This window comes from Camelus dromedarius, chromosome 14, assembly GCF_036321535.1.
Source record: "Camelus dromedarius isolate mCamDro1 chromosome 14, mCamDro1.pat, whole genome shotgun sequence".
Taxonomy (NCBI): Eukaryota; Metazoa; Chordata; class Mammalia; order Artiodactyla; family Camelidae; genus Camelus; species Camelus dromedarius.
This window is the reverse complement of record NC_087449.1, coordinates 34,454,147-34,474,088: the sequence shown is the minus strand read 5'-3', so window position 1 is coordinate 34,474,088 and position 19,942 is coordinate 34,454,147. Positions and strand designations below refer to the sequence as shown.

The following is a 19,942-nucleotide window of genomic DNA, read 5'->3' as shown; positions in this document are numbered from 1 at the left end:
ACTAAAAGTTTTCACTTTTAGTCAGAAATTCAAAGCCAAGAATAGCCAAAAACTATGTACAATGAAGTGTGACAGTTTGCAATTGTCATCCCCACTGGAGGAAGAGTGACACTGGAATAAATTCAACGCTGACTTGGGAAAATTAATCTTCTGGACTGTAATGGAGCATGTACTTGCCTTGGAAAGTATGTAAAATCCTGAAATTGTGAAGTAAGATTGTTGATTTTGTGCTGTAGAGTTAAAATAGATACTGGTGAAATCACCATATAGAATCAAGGCCTAGGCCATTGTATTCCCTGAACACAAAGAGGACTACAGTGTTCTAAAGATCTAGGCTTATTCTGTGTTTTTTTCTTTGAATGAAAACAGTCTGGCCTACAACTCTCATGTGATAATGTGGATTTAGACCAGAATTCGCTAGATAAGGAGTAGAACCCTCCATAGTCACATGAATTGAAGTGTCTTGGTTAATTGCCTCCCCTAAGGAAGTAATTCCAAAATATAACACAAATGTGAATCATGAGGTGAAACACAGTTTACAGAATTTAAGAATGGCAATTCGGTTGCCCCATTAGTATAGGTCAATCTCAGCACAAGGCAGGTGAATAACTGTCTCTAGTTATACGGCCAGAATTAATGCAGCCCTGCAAACTTAAGGTTTTTCTCCGTGATGATACGTGTATATGTCAAAGCCCATTCAAATCCAGTGCTGCTCTCCTCCCTTCCTTCTCTCCATCTGGAAATTAAAAGAAATTGATAATATAGAAAGAGGGGAAGAATACCCTAGACATTCAGACATATGGGTTCTAGTATTGCTTTCCCAACCAATTAGCTGGGGGAACTTAAACTCTCTGACTTCAGCTTCTGACATGACTATTTCAGGTGATGAGAAAATTATTTTGAAAATGCATCAAAACATAAAACATTTTTACAAAAAAAGCATAGATTTCATAGTCAGTATTACTAAGCTTGATTTCTAATTCTGCCCCTTGACCAAAAAAAAAAAAAAACTCTTAGTCTCAATTTCTTTATCTCTAAAACGGCGCTTATAAAACTCAGAGTTATTCTGAAAATTGAGTGATATAATTTAACCCTCCATGCTATACAGTTCCTGAAGAGACTGATTCTTCCCTATGATCTAACTATTTATGGTTGGATACCCAGAATCCAGAGTAATTTCCCACTACAGAGACAGGAATGAAAGAAAAATAAATACTGAATTAAGAGAAAAAATATTCCCCAGAATATATTCCTTAAGAGAACAATTTCATTCATAAACTGAGAGAATAAGAATGTATAGAGTCTCTGTACATAAGCATGAGTAAAGAAAAATCAATCCATTCTCTTAGTTGGTCTACTGCATTAACTCATGGAGCTCAGTCTAATGCAAATATAGATCTTTTTCCAGAATCTCCATGTTCTTTGATCTTACCATTTCTCTTTTAAAAGGAAATTTTATTTCATATTTTTCAAATATATATAACAAAGCTTATTTGTAGTTATTTTGCTGAATTTTTATTTGGAATAATTTTAGATTTACACATTACCTGCAAACATAGTACAGAATGCTCCTACTTACTTATATCCAGCTTCCTCTAACCATGGTACTACTATCAGAACTAAGAAATTAACATTGGCATAATACTGTTAATTACAGTCTAGAGACCCTATTTGGATTTTTACCTTAAGGTGCTTTTTCTGTTCCAGGGTCCAAACCAGAATACCACATTACTTTTAGTGGTCATGTTTCCTTAGCCTCTTTCAATCTGTGACAATTTCTCGGTCTTGACTTTTGAAGAGTAGTGGTCAGGAACTTTATAGAATGTCCCTTCGTTTGGGTTTGTCTTATGTTTTCTCAGAATTATGCTGAATTTATGGACTTAGGGGAAGAATACCACAAAAGTGATGTGTCCTCATCACATTGTATCAGGAAAACATATAACCAACATGATTTATTACTGGAGGCGCTAACCTTGATTGATTAAGTTAATCAAGATTTTTAACAATACTACTCAATTATGTAATTTGTGAGAACATTAATGCTACTATAGAGTTAGATCCACACTTAAGTAATTAAAAATAGATTCCATATAATGATTTAATGTTCTTTAGGAGACTAGTGCCTGATCCTGGACTCTAAAGTAATGGAAAAGGAATAATATTTGGGGACCCAAGACCTGAGTTCAAATCCTATATCCACTACTTACCGGCTTTAAGTCACAATCTCTATAAGCCTCAATTCCTTCACCTGAAAAATGGGGATAGTTATATTTCCCTCACAGAGTTGTTGTACAGATTAAATAATGTGTGCATCATATCTTATAACCATGAAACACTATACAAATATTAACTGTTGCCATTATGTTTAAGCTTTTTAGTTGCTTACTGGGCATTTTTTCTTACTTTCAAGAAGACTTTCATAAGTGGTGTGAGTACCGATATAAAAAAATCTGCTGAGTCTCAGAAATAAAGTGCCAAAGCTACAATAATAAAGTGATAAAAAGGTCCCCTGATGGTACCAGTCTGTTTTCTACCTCTGATGGATCTATAAATACAACAAAACGAAGGCTCTGAGACTATACAAAGAAATTGTAAATACCATATACGCATTTCCGTAAGTTAATCATTCAGAAACTATGCATACTTGAGTCAATGAGGGAAAAGAGCAAAATAATTTCATTATAGTATTTCTATAAACTCTTTAAAATTAGTATGGACTGCTGGGAAATAAAAAGATTTCCATGACTGTTAGTATTTTATATCCAACTAAAAGTCTCTATTTCAGAGACATGTCATTAATGTGTTAAAAGACAAACCACTACTTTCAATATAATAGATGTTGAACTGTGAATTTTTCTTGTAGATCATGTTAGAATGTAAGCTTATTGAGGGCAGGGATACTAATCTTTGAATCTACTACAGTGAACTAGCATGAGATTTTCATTGGATGTCCTTCGTATTGCTTACTTATGCTCTCTGAACTAAGATTGTAACCTCTGTGTTGCCAGATCTGGGGTACACAATAAGCAAACTAACATATGCTTTAGGATACCAGCAAAGCCAGGTTAAAAAAAAAAAACTTCCTTAAAGAATTTAATATTTCAGCAAGAGCACTGAAGTAGTCATCATGGGAAAAATCAGAACTTCGTTGGACTTCCTTACATTTATTTTTTGGTTTTGTATTATTTTTGTTTTTATTTACATATGAGATGAGTTGGTAGGACATCAAAATCTTTTCAGTGCTTAGGATCTCCAAAAATCTTAATCCAATTCTGCATGCATCTTAAGTTACCATAGGTTTTATTTACTCAGTTATTCAGCAAAAAGTATTTTATTTCATGAAAATTGTAACACATGTATACCTATACTTTACATAATGAGTAAACTCTAAGATTCTTCCTTATTTTATCTTCCCTTAGCAAGAAACCATAATAAATGCCAGAAAGCAACTCTCATAAGTTGGACTGATACCAGTTATTAGCCAGCAGTGCCACTATATCATCACACCCTCCAGCTGTATTCAAAGATTACATAGTAATTTCCCAAGATAATCATAAGTAAATTACATTATTTATGGTATTTACTGGTATATATGAAATCCTAAATGTTCTACTTGAAACGTCTAAATATATGTAAGAAATGAGCGGAGTTCATTTCTTGGGTTGTAGTTTAGGTTTGATTCACATTTCAAGTTTAGTTACCTAAGAAAAGACCACTGGTTATTTTTTTTCTCAACAATTCAGTTAAAGGAAACACTGTCAGATTCTTCCCAGTTTCAGTTCTCCCTCTACCTACCAGCCAATCTGTTGCTAGATGATTAGCCAGATGTTTTTGGTGTGTTTTGTTGCTAATATTCCCAGTACACTTCAAGGAGCTGGGTACAGATGTTGCTTGAGGATATGCTTGCTAGCGGCTGGTAGTAATTAGACCACCTATCATTTTTTTCTTGGTTTCATTTTGACCACTGGGTGCATCATACAACCGTGTTGCATATTTTTAAGAGCAAGAAATACAGAAAGCAATAGCAGTTAATTAGCCTTACATACCTAAAAGAGGAAGTTAAAAGTACAGAGAACTGGTGTCTCAGATGACTGAAATAAACGATTAGGGAAGGGACTATTCCTTTACATTTAGACATCCTCCTCCCCCTCCCCCAATTCAAGTCCCATCTAAGTAGTCAAAGAGAGAACTTTGACAATAAAGAAATTGCCTTGTTAGAAAACCCTCCCCAAGACTTATTTTTACTTTTGTTTTAAAGTTAATTGCTTTTCTCCCTTTCCCCAAAGAAATGGAATATTTGTTTCAAGTCCCTGGAACATTAAGGCTTCAGGGTTCGTCATGATTTCTTACCTATACTAAGTCTTTAGTTTTCGTAAAAATCAGTCTGTAAAAGACTTTAGCTTTTTCTGGCACTGTTTTGGCTGTCAGTCGGATCTCTCCCTCCACCCCCGCGGCCCCGGGCGTTGATCTGGCAGGTGCGAGGCCGAGGCTCTGGGCTTAGAAAAGGAGGCCGAAATTACACAGCGCGCGCCCCAGAGGAGGAGACGGCTGCCGCAGGCCTGGCCGCCCAAACTTCGACAGCCTAGCAGGGGAGCGCGGAGGCGGGCTGGTCTGCCCCGCCAAGGCCGGGAAACAGTCGCTTCGCTCCAGCCTTCAGCAGCCAACGCCGCCGAGCCTCTAAGGCCCTGCGGCTCTCCGCAGCCTTAATTAACAAGCCTCTTTCCCCCACCTTCGCCCCGCCGGGCTCCGAGCAGCTTGGGGTTTCGCGTCTCAGAGTCCATCCCGCTCGCCAGCCGGAGGAGGCCAAGCCCGGCTCCAAGGAGCGAATGCCGCTCCGGCGGGGTCCTGGCAGCGGGTGGGAACCAGCGCAGGAGACTGAGGGACCGAGGAAGGGAGCAAGGAGGCGGGAGAAAGGGCGCGGGGCGAGGGGCGGGGCGAGCCCGGAGGAGAGCTACAGCGCCACCAGGGCGGAGGGCGGGGCGTGGGCGGTGCCCGGCCTTCCCGCTCCCGCCGCGCTGCAACTCCGCGGAGCCTCCTTAAAACTCTGCCGTTAAAATGGGGGCGGGTTTTTCAACTCAAAAAGCGCTCAATTTTTTTCTTTTCAAAAAAAGCTGATGAGGTCGGAAAAAAGGGAGAAGAAACCGGCACCGTCTCTGCAGCAACAACAGAAGCAGCAATTGTTTGAGCGAAAAAAGAAGCAAGAGAGGGAGGCGAGGAAAAGACCAGAAAGGGGCACGACGCACAAGTGTCTGTAGGGGTGAAGGGAGCAGGGACCGGTGATTTGGGGGGGATCAGCTACAAAAGAAACTGTCACTGGGAGCGCTGCGGCTCGGGAGGAAGCCGTGCTGCCCGGCTCCGTTCCAAGGCAATCTGGCTGGCGGCCGCTGCCCTATCGGTGGCACAGGCTGGGGGCACAGGCTAGGGGACTGCGAGAGGTTGGCGAAGTGACACCGGGCGCCGAAGCCGCTGGGTTGTCGCCAAGAGGGCGGCGGGACAGGCTGCGCCCTGAAATTGTGGCAACTACTCACACTGAGAGCTGACCTGAGACTTCCCAGGACCCTCCGATCTCCGGAGGCCCTCAGAAAACCGGGAAAGGAAGGAAAAGAGGCGGCGGCAGTTCAATGAGGATCTACAGTAGGAAGTCTGAACTGGCTCGGTCGTAGGCGGGAAGTTACCGGTGGGCTGCCCTGTGCAGCCGCGATGCTGCAGCGCGCTGCCTCATCAGCCCCGGCCCCCTAGACGCTCGCCGCATCGCTCTCCCCTTTCTTCACGCTGCTGGGAGTCCCGGGACCCGGTGGGGCCGGCATGACCGGCTTGCCGGTGACCCGCCGCGCGCCCGGCCGTCTCCGGAGACGCGCGCCGAGCCTGGCTCCCACGGCCTCTGAGGCTCGGCGGGGCTGCGGTTGCGCGGCGGACGGGCTCCGGAGCCCTCCCGCGCAGCGTTAGCCCGCTGCTCGTCCCGGACGCGAATAAAGACTCCTCGGGAGAAGCCGAGGCCACTGGGGAGTCGTTACGACCTGTAACTTGAGGGCCACGGAACTGCTACTCTCGTTTGCTTTTGGCGATCATCTTTAACCCCCGGAGCACGTCAGCATCCAGCCACCGCGGCGCTCTCCCTGCAGCGGAGGACTCAGGACTACCCCTTCGGCGAGACGGATGGAGACCGAGCCCCTCCGAGGACCTGCTCCTGCGGTTCTGGCTCGCGCGGCTCAAGTCACCACCGTGAACAAGGGTGGGTTAATGCTTTTTCTTCCCCCCAGATGTCTCTTCTTCCGCGGTATTTTCTGCCCTGATCTAGTCCCTTAAATCTCCGTACACATTTCTCACAGAGATCTGTAGTGTAGCTACGTGACAACTCTGCCTACATTTTACGTCCAGAGTAATTTACCAGAAATATATGTGTGTCTGTATATCTCTCTGTTTAATCACCAGAATTCTTCATAGGGGTTAAGCTAAAAAGCGAGGAGCGGAGCCCCTCTCCAATGGCTCAGTTTTGCTGAATAATCACGTGTGAATCGAGGGGCGGGCTTTTGGCAGGCAGATCTTACTAGTATTTACTACCAAGCTCTACTCCAGATTAACCATCCCAGTCCTTCTGTCAGTCTCCGATGCCATCATGCAGCCTGGTTAGGAGCAAAGGAAAGGGGAAAAAGGAAAACAACTAATTCATCTTTTCCTGATCGTCAGGACCCTAAAGAATGGCCGAGCCTTGGGGGAACGAGTTGGCGTCCGCAGCTGCCAGGGGGGACCTAGAGCAACTTACTAGTTTGTTGCAAAATAATGTAAACGTCAATGCACAAAATGGATTTGGAAGGACTGCGCTGCAGGTTGGTATCCAGAGAGGTGGGGAAAACAGGTCAACAATGTTGCCTACGTGATCCGGGTTTCTAGAATAACAGCTTTTAAGCTTTCAGGGGTACAAAATTTCACTGTTTTTAAAACTAGTTGGTTGCCATATTTTATATCTTTAAGTGGATTCAACTCCCCAAAATGACGTACTTTGAACAAACTCGTCAAATTCAGTAACATCCTCGATATCAAGTGGGTTCCAGGTTTGGTCTTAATTTTGGGAATGCTTTTGTGACGGTGGGGATTTTAAAGCAGTCGTAGCAGCGCCGAGTTTTGGGGGGTTTTTTTTTTTTAGACAGCTCTGTAAACACATTATTATGATTATTATTTGAAGTAAATACACTGCTATTAGTGGTTTCCGTACTTTGCTCCAATAATTGACTTTAACGTTAATTTTCTTGACTACTGGCGAGAGTGTTTTTCCTTCAAATGCTTCAGGTTTTGACAAACGACCTTTCCTCATTTGGAATGGGTGGCCTGGGCACGGGCACAGGATGTACATTTCACAGTTAATGTAATACCATCCACCCATTCAGGATTGAGGAGGAATAAAAAGTTGAATTTTCTAATCAGAGGTTAGTTTATAGTGTTTTTGTCTCTGTGGTCATGCCGTGTAATGTTATAATTTTTAGTAATTAGATTTACAAGCAACAAATGAAACACGTCCAGCTGCCAAGTATTGTACCTGATAATTTTTTCCCTTCTCTGAACGTTATCATGTAACTTAGTTGAAAGGTTTAGAAACAGAAAAATGACAAAGTAGTCTCAAATAGTTGCTTTATCTGAGTTCTAATGGTTTTTTTATGAGCTATTTGTATTCGAAATGCAACACATAAAGCTGTTTTTGAAAATCCATTGGGCAGACGGTTTTGAGAGTGCTTTGTTTTAAGTGCAAGAATTAGAAATTTAAGTGGCAGAAGATGTACTATTAACAGACGAAGTTCATACAGCCTGTACATTTTAAATCAGAATACACTGACTTTACAAAAATTTCATTATTAAGGAAGCTTATGCAGAGATACTAAATTATTTATCTTGTTATTTCAGGTAGATTAAGTGGGGAAAGGATTTTTTTCTTTTCCCACCGAGTAGTTTTTTTAAACAAGTTTGGAGATGATAGCAATGCCACAAAGTTAATATATTGAAAAGTTTCCTATTGGAAATTCAAAATATTATATAAATATGAAGAATGAGCAACTTAACCCTGTAAGAATAAGATCTTACGGGACTTTTGACGAGCAGGAAGACTGGGAGATTAATACTGCAAAAAAAAAAAAAAGTTTTGACAAACATTTTAAATTCAACTCTGCAATCTTGTTTATATTAAACATACTTGTCAAGATACTAACACCCACTTATTGTGGCTTAGTCCTAGTACATATAATGAAACACACACAAACAGGAGTCTCAAGGCTTATTTTCAGTATGTATAAGCCTGGCTCTGAAATTGTGTCATAACTCAAGAACTTTCTTTCAAAACAATTTCCAATATTACTATTATTTTCTGTGAAATATGGCAAAATTTCTCCTACAATTATGTTTATTTAACTCAACTGCAAAAGCTTCCCCCCCCCACCCCGTCTTAGTGTAAGCTTTTCAATCAGGATGGTGTCAAAGGCCTTAATCGTACATTTGGTTTACAAAGATCCAGGGTGTCTGTCTCTTATTTTTCCCAGTCCAGTTCCTTAAATGTGACTAAATTTTTAGGGGCAGTTATGATCAAAATTAGATTGTATTAATTTTTAATAACAAAAGTATATTTCATTGAAGTTCTTGAAAAATAAATTATGTATCATTTTTAACCTATGCCCTAAAGGAAGGGCTAAAACCCACCAGGGTTTTATCAACAGGGAAGCTTAGCATCTTAGCCATCTATCTAGTTTGCATTTATAAAATATTATTCATTCCAAATATATTTATCATATTACTTAATTTGTGATTTTTAGACAAACATTTTAAAGAGATACATCAGCTTTGTAAGTATTTCCCAATGTATATTTAATTTCACAAACATTTGAGTATCTACTATGTAATTCACTTATTATAAATTTAGGTTATTATGACTATATCTAAAAATAAATTAAAACAATTAAAATGTTGAAATTTTCTTGTATGTAAATGAGACTGTATTTTTCACAACTAAATTTTATGTATTACATAATTGCATGCTGCTCTACAAGATCTTTTATAATTATGAGAGCCTAATAGAGATCTCTTATTAGAGTGAAATATATTCAAACAGCAGTAGATAAGTCTTTGTCATATGAATTATTTGTATGTTGATGGCAAATTTTAATACCAAATTCTGGTTTTAAAAATACTGGCAGTTTACAAATAGCTATTCCTAAATGCCTGATAATAACTGCAAAAGGAAATAAGATGGGATCACCAGATGATTAATAAGTGGCCTGAAATCACAAGACCAAGCTCTCTGTGTCCCAAAATACACATTAAATATATTATTTTATCTTCTTTTGCTCACTTGAAAATTAGGAGGCTAGTTAGAACTTTAGGGAACAATAAGTAATATAGTAGGATGACTGTTTCTTTTCAAGAACAGTTGCCATACAATCATCTCCTATCTAATACAAGACATACCATGAACTCAGTTTTAGATAAATCAGTATCATAGGCAATGTAGAACATTTTTTAACACTTTAATAATCAGTAACATTTTAAATTTTCAAGTGAAGGATTCTAAGCACTAATTACACCTAGTAACCCATATGAAGTAACTGCAAAGAAAAAAAACTATTAAAAAATTTGGAAACTTGGGATTACATCTATTTGGAGAGAACTTGTGAAAATTAATCATTTAAGAAAATACCACGTCTGGATATTTAAGAGATCATTTTTACACTAGTAAAATCAGACTAGATGGAGTATGATGTGTGTAAACACTTCTTTGAGGATTTGAAGAAAGTCACTTTCCTTATTTCTTTTTAGCCATTTAGGCAATAAATTTTACCCACATTTTAGTTTCTAGAATTAATATCCCCAGGCACATTTTATGACCATGAACAAGCAAACAGAAGGAGACTTATTTAAATCTCAAACTCATTTCATTTATTTTAATAAATTCATGAAATTACACAACACTTCATGGGAGATAGAGAACTGAGTTGTCAGCTGAATTTTATACAAGTTGGACTCATTCTATTTTATTGATCAATTTATCCTACTTTGGGGCCCATTTAAGATGGTCCATCATAGAAGGTCAATTTTTAGAACTTTTCTTCTACTTTTACCTATTAGTATTCATTTCCTGCAACTGAGTCCTTCAAACCTGGTCATCTAGGTCTTCCCCAAGTACACCTTCACCAAAAATAGTACATAAATAGGAGAGATGGATATTTTAAAAATATTCTTGTAGTAGGAACTCTTGAAAGAGTCTACCGTTTTTTCTTCTTTTCTAGGTTATGAAACTTGGAAATCCCGAGATTGCCAGGAGACTACTACTTAGAGGTGCTAATCCCGATTTGAAAGACCGAACTGGTTTCGCTGTCATTCACGATGCAGCCAGAGCAGGTTTCCTGGACACTTTACAGACTTTGCTGGAGTTTCAAGCTGATGTTAACATCGAGGATAATGAAGGGAACCTGCCCTTGCACTTGGCTGCCAAAGAAGGCCACCTCCCGGTGGTGGAGTTCCTTGTGAAGCACACGGCCAGCAAAGTGGGGCACCGGAACCATCAGGGGGACACCGCCTGCGACTTGGCCAGGCTCTACCGGCGAAACGAGGTCGTTAGCCTGTTGGAGGGAAACCGGGCGGAGGGAGCTTCGAATCTGCAATGAATGTGGGGAGGGCTCTCCCACACTGCCTTCTATTTTGTCAGTTAATTGGTTGGCTCTCCTATTTTAATATCATTTGTTAAAATTCACCTTTTTGTCATATTTTAAGCAGCAAGTTAAGTCTTCTGAAAAAGCTAATTGGAAGTCTTATTACAGATTTATGAATATATTTAAGCAACATCTTTTTCACCTGCAAAATCATGAGTTCTAACATGTAATTGCAAATAGCTTTGGCTTTTTTCCTGAATATTTTATCTTTCCTTGACTTTTCTCCTTGCTTCTCCCTTTGCCAGTCTCAATACACAAGTTGGAGACTTTGTTTTAAAAATGATTTGTCCTGATGCTTCTTTTGCCTGATTAAAACACTTTTTCAAAATAGGACAATGTTTTCCTGTGACTTCCACTCCTCTTGTAACTCCCACATAATTTGCCTCTTGATAAAGAGAACTGTACTAAAAGATAATAACGTTTTAAATCTTGACATTAGAAAGAGTAGACCAATTGAAAATTAGCCTCACTGACGATTCAGTTAGTCTTTTCTTCCTCTCCTCATGCCTCCCCCCAAAGATTCTACTTGGTGCCTAATATTTCTGCTTTAGAACAGAATAAGAACAACATTTTTGGATAGCAAATCTGAAATTATTTCAGTGTGAATTTACCGTAAATCGATCTTCTCTTTTCCTCAAAATTAAGTTGAATGGTTGAAAAACAGGTTTCAGAAGTAATGATCTGAAAACAAATATATGTCAGCTCGAAAAGCCACTTTAAAAAGAAAATGCCATCTTAAAAGTGCTTCCTATTTGTTGATTTTTTAAAATCACAAATGAAACAATTAGTTAAGTAATACATTTCCCAAAATTATACCTTATGTATACTAAGTGGAACACTGAGTTTTTTCTCCCTGAATGTCAGAAGTATAAAATTACAAAATGTTTAAGTATTAAAATATCTACAAATACCAATTTTTAGGGGATAAAAAGCTCAGCAGGAACATATATATAACATATAAGGGTCATAACTAATTTAAGGGCTGCAGTACAATAAATATAGAAACTTTTATACTAAATAAATAGGCCACTCCTTCACATAGTACTTGATTCCAACAAAAAGTTTTGGTAAAGGCATATAAAATCTTCCGAATGTGTTTAGCTAAAAATTAAAAAATTTGAATGAAATTGAAATATCAAATTTCCAAGAGAATTTTCCAGCATCTACTACTTACTTTGTCATCTTACTTAAAGATTTCACCAAAGGATTTCAATGCAAATACCGTTTATAAATTTATAAATACTTTATTCAGCATCTCCCACGTGAACAACAATGTTTTATGTAAAAGTTCCCTTCTTCTGCTTCATAAGCTCCCTGCCCTCACTCCAAAAAGAACAAAATGCTTCAAGGTTTATTGAAGGACATGTTTCTGATGCCTGCCCTAACAAGGATTGAAATGGTTGCAGGCAAGTGGTTTTCAAATTTATTTTCCATGATAGTATGAAAGAATATAGAAGAAAAAATGTAATCCTTTTCTTTTGGTATTTAAAGTTCACCTTCCCTATGTCAAGTGCAACAAGAATTCAACTTCTGTCACCTCAAGCCACAAGATACTGAATAAATTTATTTTTGACAGCAACATGAAATTAAACTTAACACATTTATTTTAAAAGTTTAGGAAAATGTAGAAATTGAGATGGTTTCAAAGAAAAAATGTGTATTTTTGGATTTAAAAACTAGACTCAATATACAAAATACACTGCTTGAGTAAGCTGAATATTTTCTAAACACAAGACTATTACTAAAAAGTAAAAATAGCCCTTATTAAAAGTTGCCACTGTAAAGATGGGCGTTTCTTAAAGTCGATTTTAATGGACTTTTCAGTATTCACCAAGTCTAATATCAAAATTGCTCTTTAGATATTTCAAATACAGGACGTTCATTAAAGCTAAAGAGAAATACTTCTGCAATTGCTTTGTTCTCAGGTGGTCGGAGCAAGATGAGAGGAGAAGGAACTCTCTCTCTCTTCATCAGCCTAAAATTTGCCTAGGCATTAAAACATCGCCACATCTCTCTGGCTCTTCGCAGGAAATAGCTTTGCTAATCTAAGTATTTTAGAAATGAGTTGTGTGGTCCCCTCTAGGAAATATTAAAAGCCATTATTCAATCTCTCAAAAACCTCAACAATATTCAGTAAGACAAATAGACCGAAATGTATAGGATGGAAGAAACGGTGCTGCAGTTTAACAGGGTCTAGTTTGCAGCGAGCTGAGGTGGGGTAGGATCTCATCTTCTTCAGATGCAGAGTAAAGAGGCAAATGCTAATTAATAAGAGTGATCTGAGCCCTAGAGGATGACGCCATAGAAAGGATGGAGGATAGTAAGCGGAGATGCGCTCTCAAATTCAGTTATTCACTGCGTCCGCATCCACGTCGGGAAACTCAGGCTTAGTCTTTGCCCGGTAAACTGAATGCTGGTCTTACACCTGGGGGAAAGCAGGGCCAGGATGGGAGACCACAGTCCAAGTTCTGGTCCCCAAGCCACTAAGCAAACTGAATTTTACCACATTTCGGTAATGAATTAATATTTTTCTGATAAATAACATGCATCTCGTAATGGTGTGTTGAGCTCCTACATACATACCACGTTGGGTAACTAATAAATAGATAAAATAATTTTGTCTCAATTTGATTGGTAACATTATAAATGTCCCTGATTGTGTTGATTAAACAAAAGTTGTGGAATCCGTGGCCCCGGACTGGTTTCGAAATCTCAGTTCCCCAAAAGGTGCTTTCGGCTTTTGCCGGGGGTAGAGGTAATAGTCCAGAAGTGCTGGAAGATCACAGTGCTGGAGCGAGAAAGGGTCGTACTCTGACTTTCTGACTGCCCTAAGCGACCTTCATCAAAAGGCTACGGGGGAGAGGGGAGGGGAGAAAGTCCGTGTCCTGGTCTCTCGAGACTGTTTTGATTTTACACCACAGTTCCAAAAAACCAGATTCACACAGGGACCTAGTGAGAGGCAGGAGACAATCTTCCAGCCTAAGACCTGGGGTAAATTTCTGCCCATAGCCAATTCAAGTCCTCTATGGAGGGGCTGCAAAGACATCCTTTCTGTCCCTTCGAAATTCTCCAGACTCCAACCGCAGCTCCCGGTTCCCTGGTGAGGAAGCTAGAGTCCAGAGCTCCCTCCGGGCGCGCAGAAAAGCCCGGGGTGGGGGTGGGGAGTTTCAAAACCGTTAGCTCGCGTTGTTTTTTTTTTTTTTTCCCCTCCCTCGCTAAGGTTTCTTTTCTTTTCTCTTCCTGTCCAAATATTTCAAATTTCCGCGCCTTAAATAACAGTCTCCTTTTATTTAGTTAGTTTCCTCGGCAGGTTTGGCCGCCCGCTAGTCTCTGCCCCCCAGCGGGCTCGGGGCGCCTCGGGTGCCTGGGTGCTGCCTGCAGCCCCTGCGCGCTGCCCCCGGCCCAGCCTGCGCGGCCCAGAGCGCGTCCGCCCGAACCACAGCCCCCTCTCGCCGCGACCTCGCCTGACCCGACTCTCCCGGCACCCAGAGCCAACTAAGGCCGCCCCCCGCCCGGACGCCAGTCGGCCTCTCAACTCGACTTCCCTCCCTGGACTTTGGAGCCTCTTCTGCTTTGGGGTTTGGATCCCGGTCGCCCTGGAGCGGCGGAAGGGCCGCGGCGATAGCAAAGCAGCGGAGAAGGCCAGTGGCCGGAGCCTGCCCCAGCCCCCACCCCGCGGGTAACCTTGGAGGCGCCCTCGGAGTGAGTGTGTGCGCTGCCGCGCCAGCCCGCTGGGGCGAGCGGGCGCACGGTGCAGCAGACAGGAGGCGGGCGCTGGGGGCGGGGAGGGGGAGCGGGCCCCGGTGCCTCACGGCTGCAGCCGCAGCGCCCCGGGAACTGCGGGCTGCCGGGGCGGCCAGGGTCCCCCGGTCTGGCCCTCAGGCAGCGGTCCTTGAGGAGGTGGCGGCCATCCCACTGGATGGTTCCGGCGACCTGTGCCTGAGGACTGGGGCCCGAGGGCGACGTGGGAGCAGGGGCAAGCGGGCCGGTGAGTGCCTAGCTCTCTGCGGAGGTGTGCTGGCGGCGGGACCGGGCGCGGCGGCTGGAGCAACTCGGTGCCCAATGCCAATGCCAGCACTCCCTCCCCCTCCCCCCGTGACAGCTGAGGACAGCCGGGCTCCGAGCCTCGCGTCCCACTGAAAGGAGGCAAATGCCTCTCAGGCTTCCTATCCCCTTCGACTGCTCGGGAAGTTGTCCTGTGGTGTTGCCTTTCCCCCTATTAATTGCCAGACGTCCAGGATTGAAAATGCACGTTCATTCGGAAAGACCCTCAGCGTGAAACACTGAGAATTGCAGGCCCGTCGGGACTTTGGGTGGGGCTGGGGCGCGCAAAACACCTAGAAGTGGTCTTGTTTTTTTCAACCCGGCATAGATCCGAAAAGCGAGTATGGGTCTTCAGCGATGTCTGAAAAGAATAAAAACTCCTCAGATCTGGATAATGGTAAATTAAGGTTCCAGTGAAGTATTTTGCCATCTGCTATAGAAACATCGTGCGAGCTTCAGGTGTTAGGATGTGGGTTTGGAATTTTCTGTACTGTCTGTAATCCTCAAAGACATTAAGTAACAGCATGGCAACACACCCGGCAAGCGAGCAAAGGTTATCCTTACCACCACAGCACCTGCAAAAGCACAAGTGGAGCTCACATATTTTGCTTCCTGAGCTCTAAAATGGCTTCTGAGCCGTCCAGAGGTACCAGCACATACAAGGAGGGGGACGGGGTACTGGAGGAGAGCTTGTACATTAAAAAAAAAAAAAAAAAAAACTACACAGATTATTATTATACTTCAACAGTTCCACCTCATCTCTCCTCTTTCCCAGTCCCCGCTGGTCGAGGAAGAATTTAGTGTAGGCCTATTCAATAACTCTATATACAGCCTTTTTTTTCCTTCCCTCATCTCCCTCATCACCACCCCCCTCCCCGCCAAAACACACACACACTCACACACACACACACACACAGAGAGACACAGACACACACACAGTTAGCCAAAAACATTAGCTCTTTGGGGGAGGAAGTTAAAAAAAAAACAACAACAACAACAAAAAAAAACCAATCCTTATCCAAACTACCCGTCATTTCTTTTGAGCACTAAGAAGAAATCCCACATATATATAATCTATTCTATGAAAGAAGAAAAAATTTACCAGAACCTCAAATGCATTCAATTGGTATAAAGTGATATGAATTATCTTTTAACATTAAAATAATGGGATAGTTTCTGGATTTGATAGGTGAAAAGCTCAAAAATCTCCATTGAAATACTTAGAGACAGAAGCTTTTGCTCTTTTTTATATTTTATCAGTACAGTAGTTACCGAGAAAAAATGATACTTTATCTTGACCATATAAAGCAGTATCATGCTGACTAATTTTTTTTAGTTATATGCCTTTGTTTTTCAGATTAGTTATAATAATAGTGAAAGTTCACATATAAAGCAAAACTGACAACATCTTTTCATGTTAAAATTTTAATTTAGAAATGCAACTGAATTATCACAACTATATTAAAATACAGTCCACTCCCTTGCTTCTTCTAAATGTACAGTTTGCACAACTTGCTGATAAAAAGAAGTCTGCCCTGAGTTTAAAATTTATGCCTTGGAAACCTGATTTCCTAAAATAAAAAATAACTCTCTGTTCTTTATGAATAATTGTTCTATAATTTGGCTATTCTGTGTGGAGCTAATGTAACAGTATCTCCTCCTACATTTTGGAACTATTGTAAAAGCCATTTGGGCCCAAATAGTCCCTGTTCCAAAGTTTTCTCCTTCAGATATTTTTACTAAGAAGTGACTGTCCTCATTGATGCAGCAGCATTCTGATGCCTATTCTGCTAATTCAAGAACTTCAGACCAGACTTATACAGGCCATTGAAAAAGAAACATGCATTTCTTCTCTTGTCCAGGTTCAGAACAGATGTGAATGAACGTTAACATTTGAAAGGCCTGGAGTAATTAATTTGCAAATCAGTTATTGTAGTGTGATAATGATTCAAGATGAGATTTTTAAAACCTCATTTATCAGAAGAATAAATGGGATCAAATTATTAAAATAAGCAGCATTTGCTGATGATTAATAGTATAATATTCAATCAATATTGAATATCTCAATATTCAAATAAACAATAGTGTATATTGTGGTATGGTTTTTAACTGTAAAAGACAATATTACATAATCATCATCATGATATATAAAAGTAATTGATCATTCCAGAGTATCTTTTTCAATGTTAAGTAAAATATAATTAAAACACAGTAGTTGTGTTTTTTTAAAATATTTAACTACACTATCACCTATATTGTTGGCTGTCCTCATTTTTCTTTCTTTTTTCTTTTTTCTTTAACTTTTTTTTACCTTTTTTGTCTCCACATTTTAAGCGATGAACAAAAATAGCATGTCGAAAAAGACTTCCAGTTCTCTTTTATTCTTGCTGCCTCAGCCATCTATTTCTCTATTCACAAACATTACTTTAACTTTAAAAACTATATTTTGTGATGCTAAAAAGTAATTATTATTCCCATTAATTAAAATTTATCATAGGCCTTATGAGTGAAAAAGCATTGTCTATTTTATTTAAAATAACTTAAGTGAAAAAAGTATGGACATTTGGTTGTAGCAAGTGTGTTATTTATGTTTTGAATATAAATTAGTTGAAACCTTAAAACACATTTACTATTTTAACATATGCTAAGATTATCAACTTAGAATCAAAAGCTCAAAAATGTTAAATTTAATTCCTAGTATTTGGGAAATAATTTAACATATTTTTATTTGCTATGTAAGATAAGGCTAATTGTTTTAAGTAATAAAAAGTTAAAATGTTGATACCTATAGGAAAATATGAAGAGAGGACTATGATATCAAATCTAAAGCAATGTTTTTTTTAAATAAATCACTCCTACTGGTAAAGTGTGTATTTTCATTGTAGTGATTATTATTTTATAATTATATTTTGCACTTGGCACATAGACCAAAGCTTTCTATGTTTATCTATAAGCATAAGTTGGATATGCAGTTAATCCAAATAATACTTTGTGGTCCTGTTCTATATGAGTATTTTTACATATGCATATGTATGTTTAGATATTTCTTACTAACGTTTAGTACTAAGTATATAGATATTTTGAACAAATACTACCAATTCACTTCATATTGCTATTTTAATATGTTAATTTTGATCTGCTACAGAAATGTAAGCTGATTTTTTAGATATAGGTGAGATCATTTTCATTAATGATCCAGGGAGGGATGTAAATTAAAATCTTAGAACTGAAAACATTAATGTGGGTCTTAGTTCTGCCTAGGTTTTTGTTTCAAATTCTTGTCTTGAGGCAAATATATATGAAAGTCACTTAACATCCACAATTAATATAATCAGATTTGAAATATTAGGAATAAATTGTGATGGTGATCAAAGAAGAATGGATATTTTAAGTATTTTAGATAGCTATGCCTGTGGGTTAATTTAATATCAATTACATGATGAGATATTTGCTAAATAATCCAAAAGCAAGTATAAAATAAGACCAGTAAAAGATATTTGCCCAATAATTCAAAAGCAGGGCTAACAAGACCAAACAAAAAATTTTTTTTCATTACACCACCTGGGTAAATATAAACAAATTAATGTTCTTGGTTTTTACAGTGGATAATTTTACAGTTTCCAGTGAAGTTTTCTGCCATATCACTTGGATAATGCTTTTAAAACAGAGTTAGAAAATAACCATTTATTATTTATGGTCATATTTAAAAATTACCTTTAAAATACGTTTTACTTAATTACAGCTTACACATATTGTGTCCAAAAATAGCAAGTTCAGCACCATTCTGAAAGGGTGAGTGGATATAGTTGGACATCTGGACTAGACTGAGGGGCTGTTTAATGTGCAGCCGGAATAGGGCCACATGGGAGAGAGCACCGAACTAACTGAATGCTGGCTAATTTGCTTAAAAGTAATCAGAATGGCTCTGAGTTGGTATAAATTGCCTTCAGTTGTTTAAATACACTATGTACCTAATGGAAGAGCAAATCACTTCATACAAAGACAGTTAAAAGAAGAAATATATATACACTTTTGCATCCAGAGGGACATCACAAATATCGTGGGGAAAATAGTAATGCAGCAAAAGAGACCTGTACATAATAACATCAGCTGAAGATAAATGATTTGCTTTCATTTCTTTAAAAAGGACTAATTATTATGTTTTAAAGATTTAAAATGCACAGTTCTTCAAACATATGACTTGCATCTATAAAATACACAACACATACTAACTTATTAATATTCTAATTTTAAAATTTTTCACAAAAAAGTAAACCTAAGTATCTATTGGTTCATCACATCCTATTGAAAGACCATGCAACATACCCTAAAATCAGCAAATAAAGTTTGTGGCTTACCAACATAAAAGAACTGTAAAGATCAGTGCTTTCTAAGGAAAATGTTCTGTCTCAAATTACCAGGATAAAGATCTGGGAACTTTTAATAGCACGTTTTGTCTTCTATGAACAAATAGGTTATATTTAGGATCAATGTAAAATTTCTTTAACATTTCTACAATAAAGTACTATTTTATATGATTGTTTTGAGTTTAAACATGTAGAATTTAAACAACAGAACTCTGTATAGACATTGTGAGGTTTCTCTTTATTTAGCAACAGAATAAACTAAAGAGAAATCAGATCAAAACATAAAATTCAGATATATTCACATTAAAGAACAACAATGATATTACATCAACCAACAGAAAAGTTATCTCACACGAAAATCTTCCATTAATTTGGGGAAAAGGAGTGATAGGAAAAATATTTAAATCCTTTTCCATTAGATTAAAAGATTACTGGTTTCTTATCTAATATTGTTGAAAATAAAATCCTAAATATTTAGAAAAGGGATATGAACGTCGTAAGAAACAAGTGAGTCTCTGTTTGGGAAGTGTGACAGTACTTGATCTAAGAGGATTCTCTGAAGATGTTTTAATACAGTTATGAATAGATTAGCATATAAAAAGCATTGAATTATATTGAATTTTCTCATCATCTTGTAGGCTGTTAAATTGTGTGTATATACAAAGAAAATAGGGGATATATTAATAATTGTCTTTTCTTTTTGATAATTCTTAATTTATACATATATTAATTCAACTTACACTTCAGTAAAAGAGATAAAAACACAAAATCAAGTAAGTTAATAAATCAATACGTATTATTTAGTATCTGTATTACCTAATTTAATATTCATAATCTTCTCAT

The 19,942-nt window shown here is 38.8% G+C and overlaps 2 protein-coding genes across 3 annotated transcripts in view; one reads left to right on the top strand and one right to left on the bottom strand.

The window, feature by feature from the left end:
* FAF1 (Fas associated factor 1) overlaps positions 1-4,372 on the bottom strand; it is a 376,824-nt gene extending 372,452 nt beyond the window's left edge. Inside the window, exon 1 of the mRNA XM_031465103.2 lies at positions 4,351-4,372. The gene's annotated coding sequence lies outside the window, so the exon portion shown is untranslated. The remainder of the gene's footprint in view (positions 1-4,350) is intronic.
* A 688-nt stretch (positions 4,373-5,060) lies between these two features.
* On the top strand, positions 5,061-11,021 carry CDKN2C (cyclin dependent kinase inhibitor 2C). 2 transcript variants are annotated; one of them, XM_010984733.3, is made up of 3 exons: positions 5,061-6,232; positions 6,688-6,827; positions 10,266-11,021. In XM_010984733.3, exons 2-3 carry the CDS (start codon positions 6,699-6,701, stop codon positions 10,641-10,643), a joined length of 507 nt encoding a protein of 168 aa, XP_010983035.1. In that variant the 5' UTR covers positions 5,061-6,232; positions 6,688-6,698; the 3' UTR covers positions 10,644-11,021. The 2 variants fall into 2 exon arrangements, with proteins under 2 accessions (XP_010983035.1, XP_010983036.1); XM_010984734.3 differs by lacking the exon at positions 5,061-6,232 and having other exon boundaries at positions 6,553-6,827.
* Positions 11,022-19,942: the final 8,921 nt, after the last annotated feature.

Bases quoted from the DNA above. Each gene is read 5' to 3' on its own strand.
- CDKN2C (XM_010984733.3), top strand. From the start codon at position 6,699: ATGGCCGAGCCTTGGGGGAACGAGTTGGCGTCCGCAGCTGCCAGGGGG. The intron at 6,828-10,265 runs GTTGGTATCCAG...CTTCTTTTCTAG, and splicing joins TTGGAAGGACTGCGCTGCAG to GTTATGAAACTTGGAAATCC.